At 56.2% G+C, this 5,900-nt stretch overlaps 1 protein-coding gene across 1 annotated transcript in view; it reads right to left on the bottom strand.

Annotated features, from left to right (window-relative positions):
- Window positions 1-225, bottom strand: part of ACOT11 (acyl-CoA thioesterase 11) — a gene marked incomplete at its 3' end in the record, with an annotated part of 8,654 nt that extends 8,429 nt beyond the window's left edge. The window contains exon 1 of the mRNA XM_009070988.1: window positions 87-225. Within this exon, the coding sequence (XP_009069236.1) occupies window positions 87-225 (139 nt within the window). The remainder of the gene's footprint in view (window positions 1-86) is intronic.
- Between the last annotated feature and the right edge of the window lie 5,675 nt (window positions 226-5,900).

Here is a 5,900-nt window from a genome sequence, read left to right as displayed (position 1 = left end):
GCCGATGAGCTGGCTCTTGGGGACACTACCTGACCCCTTCCCTCCCAGCCAGCAGGCTGGTGCTCCAGAGGGACAGGATGGCTTACCGGAGAGGCAGGCAGCCGTGTCGATCCACTTGAGCAGCTGGCCAGTGCTGAGCTCGCCGCGGTGGTTGGTGTGGCAGGGCAGCACCAGTTGGCTCATCTGCACCTCGGTGGGGTTGCGGGCAGGCGAGGGGCTGGCCATGGCCCCCGGTGCCTCCTCCCGTTTTTCCCGGGCACGTGGCGGAGGTGTCGAGCCCTGCGGAGCACAAAAGCTCCATCGTACCCAAATGGGAAGAAAATCCCCTGAGAGAACCGTGACCCATGCAGCCCCCTCCCCATGCAGAGCCAGGGGAACCCTGAATATCCCCAGACACTACCAATCCCACCCAGCCCTTGCCAAAGATACAATGTCCACAGCCAAAAGGAAAAAATCCCTCAAAAACAGCTCTGTTGGTGACTGCTGCAGGTTTCCAGTCCATGTATCAACCAACCCAAATTCTCCCTCTTGAAAACCATGCAAAACCCCTCCTAAAGTCAATCAACTCTCTTTTACTCTCCCAACAGCTTCATTCTTAGGGTGCTACAGCATATGGTGGGTTTGTGCTCCTAAGCCTTATACCCAGAGCTGGGCATGCAGTGATGCTCCACACCTTCCACCACGCCCCCTTTGCCAAAGGAAACACCAACAGCAGTTTTTCCTGTATGGAAGCATCTCCAGGTTGGGGGTTTTGGGCCGTAAAATATATTCCTTGTTGGCCTGGCTGTTTGCTGGGCAAAGAGCAGCTCCCCTGGCACCCCAGCGGGGGGCAGGGTTGGAGAGAGAAGCTGCTACTGCAGCAGTTCTGGCAAGGAAAATAGATGATGAGATGTCAAGTGAGTCGTGTTACACAAGGGGTGAACTCAGTTAGCCCGGTGAGTAATTGAGGAGACACGAGGAGCCGTCTGGGCTTCGTCACAGCCCTTCCTTCCGCTTTCTGCTCCCGCTCACAGCACTTGTTGCGAGAGTCCCACTGCAGCAGCTTCTTTGCCCTTTGCTTTGCCAGGATTCTTTTAAAGACGAGTTTATGCTGAAAATGAAGGTTTCCCGACTACCCTGAGCTCACCGCCTCTCAGAATAGCATTTTTCTCCAGCGGGTCTAACCTCTGTTTCCATAGCTACTGGTACATGACATCCCAGGAACGGCACAAACCTCATCTCAGCAGAGACAGCAGTGAGCACACCATGCCAAGCCTGTGGCAAAGGGCCTCCCCATCCCATGGCAAGACAGACCCCTGACCACCAGAGCCCCTCCAGCAGGCTCCAAACCCCTCTGTGAACCTCACGGGCTGCTTCCCAGCATGCAGAGGCGCCTCCACCAGTACCACAGAGCTATTTCGGGAAGCCAGCAGGCTCCGGGGTACGAGCCAGCAATGCAAAGAGCTACAACGCTGCCTGCTGCAGAGCGAGCAGACAGCCTGGCCAGAGATCCCACCGGTCATTTTCCCGGCACTCTAAATTTTAGGGACAAAGCTGCTACTCGTGGGAAGAGCCCTGAGCGTGTGGTAGCCAGCATGAGGTCAGGGATGCTGATGGGGAGGGAACATGTGGCAAGCAGATGCAGCTGGGGCCGGTGCAGGACTGGGAGCAGCTCCCAGCACAGGATGGCATCTGTGTGGCACAGCCTTGGTTAGTAACTGCTGGCACAACGGGGAGCCCTGAGGTTAGTTGCACGGCATGGAGGGTACCTGGAGGCCATTGCAACAGAAGTTCAAGATCTCTTCAGGGACTATAATATTCCCCTTGACCATTTTTATGAGGCACCTGGGAAGGAGAAGAGTGGCTCTGGTTACAGCAGGACTGGCAGACCTGCAGGGGGCTGTTCCCTGGTGGGGACAAGACAGTGTGTGTGGCAGGTTGTCACATCCTGTCCCTGTGTCCCATGCTGACGTCTCTACCCACACCACTGACCTCTTGCCAGCACCTGTCAGGGGGCTGCCAGAGCCAAAAGGGAGAAGGGTAGACCCAGGGCTGGTGCCTGCCATTCCTTGGGGGTCAGGTCCCATGCTCACTGGCTGTGATGAAAGAGTCCCAGCTATTTTGGGGGGCTGGACTGAGCCCAGGGTGCATCCACAGCATCACCCCTCAGTCAGTGATGCTGTGTCAATGCTTCCCGTGTTGTTACACGTGACAGGACTGTGCCTTGAAGCTCTCCTGGACAGACTGGTGACACTGCCGCAGTCACAAGACAGCCAGGAGCATATTTTTGGCAGCAGGCAGAGCTCAGTCTGCCCACGGGTGGTACTGGGGGCAGCAAATGGGAAGCTCCCAAGGCCAGCAATGCTGTTGTGCCCTGCTCTGGCCCCTCTGCCTGTGAAGCCCTGGCATGCCCCAAGGGCATCGTGTGTCCTTGGGTGCCCACAGGCTACTGGGCCACATGCATGGTGATTGGGTCCCACCTGGACACTGTGGTGGCATTGCAAGGAAAGGCAGCGTGGGAGCTGCAGCAAAAACAAGAGGAAGAGGCTTTATGTTTACAGTTTGCTTTTAAGCACAACACTGCCAGGCCCTTGGCATGGCCTCAGCCTCCCAGCACACATCCCTCTCCCACACAGGTACAGCCAGGCTGCCGGAGGCAGCAGCTCCTTTCCCAAGGCGTAGGATTGACTGATTTTGGTACGGGGTTAAAAAAGTGGAAGCTGTAGATTTGCCTCCTGCACCATCAGCCCTTTGCAGGAGCCAGCATTGGGGCATCACACAGTTGTACACCCATTGGGGTCAGTGTGAAACAAGGGTGTTTGGGTCACCTACAGATACAAACATCACCACTGAGCCTCTCACAGCCTCCCACCCCTGCCTCACTGGCACCAGGCTGTGCTTTCCCCAGCCCCATGACTTCTCCAGCCTTGTTATTGAGGCTTGGGAGCTTCCTTATGGCTCACCTGCCCTTGCAAGAACCCGGTGCAAGAGTTACTCTTGTTTAGCAAGACGGATTTGCACCCCAGTTGCAGGCACGGGAGGGTGGTGGTGGCTGCGGGTGGCTCTGTCACACCCCGTGGCTGCCCCAGCCAATGCCAGAGGGCCATTCCTTGGAAACCCAAACCTGCTCCTGGCTCAGCAATCGTGTCACCTTGTCCCCTGGGTTGCATTATCAGGAGGGGGAAAAAAACAGAGCTGCCTGCTTTGCATCATCCCCCTGCCATTTCCCCAGTGGACCCAGCCCACAGTCCCACCCTGGGGAAGGGGAGCGCCCCGGCCGCGCTCCAGAGACCTGGAACCATCGAGCCCGTGGGTATTTATGGAGTATTTGGTTATCGAAACTAAGCAAGCAAGTGTCTGTCCTCATTAAAATCTTCAGCCTCACTCAACTGTCACATTTTTAAAGCTGTTGACTGATGCAGCCCTCGGGTCACCATGGCAACGGGATGCAGTACCCAGGCAGTGATGCTCTTACTCTGTCACCCCTTGAGTGACCCACTTCTACCCCAAAAAAAACCCCACAAAGTTTGCGTTAGAAAAAATACCCCTTCCAGCAGAATATTTTTCTTTCTTCCTGCCACACTTCATTCCTGCACTGCCAAAGGCATAAGGAGCCCACAAAGCAAACTAGGGGGTGACACAGAGGGGGAGATACACCAATCACTCCACAAATACCAGGAGAGAGGGACCCCACAGCACTCCACTCTCCTCCTATACCCTGGCAGGGGGTGTCCCACAGCACCAGTGCACCCACAAGCTCCAGGGAAGGTCTCTGCTGCCAAATTTGGTGTGGGCCTCTTGGGAAATCACCATGGGACCACCAGCCTGCAGGAACTTCCATTGCAAACCCCCTTGGGTCCCACAGTCTCCAGGTTGATGCCAGTCAGGGATGCAGGAAGGGGAACAGTCATTCCCCCAAATACTTCAGCCCACTGGAAGCAGGGTGTTTGCTTTAACCTCCCTGAAGCAGTGGATGAGAGGGAGGGAAGAGGGTGAAACTGGGGTGGGGGTCCCCAGTGCTGGGCTGTGGGGAGCTCTGAGCCGAGCCATGCAGCCTCACACCTCAAGCCACTCCTGACTGCCCTCCAGAGCTCTCCCACCACCCCACTGCCACCTCCCAAACACCTAATTCCCATTTTCCCTCACCTGGCTCTATCTCCTACCCCCACACCAGCCCCTTGTCATAACCTTACCCCTCCCTGGAAATACTGAAAGAAAAAATGGGGGGAGATAGGGGGAGGAAAGCGGCGACAATGAAGTTCTCATGGGGGATTATTGGTGTATAATTGAGCAATATCCATGGTAACAAGCAAATCTGCACGCGTTAAAAAATTAACCTGACCTACTTTGGGAAATTCTGCCATCTCGACAGGGCAGTGAGGGCTCTCCTTCCCCTGAGACCTCACCCAGCAGTCCCACTTCCAGCAGCAGCAAAGCCCTGGTGCTCCCAGAGATGATATGGGCAAGGGGAGATGTCCCCTCCAGCAGGACCTCCATGAGTGGAGTGGCAGTGGAGATGCCCAGCACAGCTCAGCTCCACCACCCCATGCTTGCCAGGATGGAGGGAGGTCCCTAGGATGAGACCAGCAGTGCTTGCTCAGGTGTGGGGTACAGGGTGCTGGCTCCTTTGTGGAGGATGATGGTCCCACCGGGACAAAAGGGACAGAATTGCCAGGTCATGGCACAGTGAGGAAACATGTGTCGGGTCTCAGTGGGACCCCAGGAGGATGGCCAGAGCAGAAGAAAAGCCAGTGCACCCTGCAAGAGGTATTTTTTGGACCACACATCATGTTTCCCCAGAGTTCATGGAGCAAAGCAAGGCATAGAGCCAGGAAAGTACAAACAGAAGGCCAAAGGCAAGAGGGGGATGCAGGATGACTCCCCTTATGAGGGGCCAACAGTTTTACAACCACCACCCATAGGAAAGCTTCACTCAGGATGAGCACAGACAGGACCTCTCCAGCCCTTTCCTGTCCCTCCACCACTGGGTGAAGCATCCCCAGCCCTGGCCACGCGTGCAGCCCCATCCATACCCCTGCCCAGATATTCTCCGCAGCTCCTTTGAGGCTCTCCAGAAGGCTGGTGCTGTTTTGCAGGCACAGGGGGCAAAGTCCTGTAGGGAGTGTCCCAGGTGACAAAAGGCTGGCTCCAGCCCAGGGGAAGGATAGTCACATGTCACCCCAGTACAGCTGCAAACACCGCCAGGGCCAAAATTCACATGTGCAACATGTCCAACAGCATCGTCCAGCCCAGGCACCTTTGCCTTGCCACCCACAGCTTTCCCAGGGAGGGAATTGCCATAACATCAATACAACTGTGGTTGGGACCACCACAGTCAAGCCAACCAAGCTGGAGATCATCATAGGGAAGACCAAGGTGGTCTACACCCTGGTGGCCTCAACTGTGCTGGTCTCCACAATGGGGGACACCATGGCCAAGACCCTTGGAATGGAAATCACCCAGGTGAACACCATGGTGGTGCAGTGGTCTCCACCCCGGTGGTCTCCACCATGGTAGTTACCATGGCCCAGACAACCTCAGTTGAGACCACCGGGGTGCAGGTCACCACAGCATCATGTCACTCACCCACCCAGCCAACTCCAGCACATCCCTCTGCTCTCTCCACGCCACCACCATTCCCAGCAGTGTCCATGCTTTCCAAATATCTGCCCCTGATTTTAAGTGTAAAAAAGCTGATTTAAGCCAAACCCCCTTAGTATTCCTCCCAGCACACCCAGAAAGACCTGGGATGTTGATGCTGCCAGCTCTCGCCCGCTGCCCCCGTTGCAGCCCGAGCGTGCCACGTCCCCACTGATGAGCTGCCAGTGCTAACCACAATGAAGCAGTGACACAGCTCACTGCAGATCCCAAGGGCAAGAAAGCATCACCTGGGTGGGTAGGGGGGCACAAGGGGCTTTTGC

Source organism: Acanthisitta chloris, unplaced genomic scaffold (genome assembly GCF_000695815.1).
Source record: "Acanthisitta chloris isolate BGI_N310 unplaced genomic scaffold, ASM69581v1 scaffold15873, whole genome shotgun sequence".
NCBI lineage: Eukaryota > Metazoa > Chordata > Aves > Passeriformes > Acanthisittidae > Acanthisitta > Acanthisitta chloris.
The sequence above is the reverse complement of the archived record's forward strand: the minus strand, read 5'-3'. Positions and strand labels throughout refer to the sequence as shown.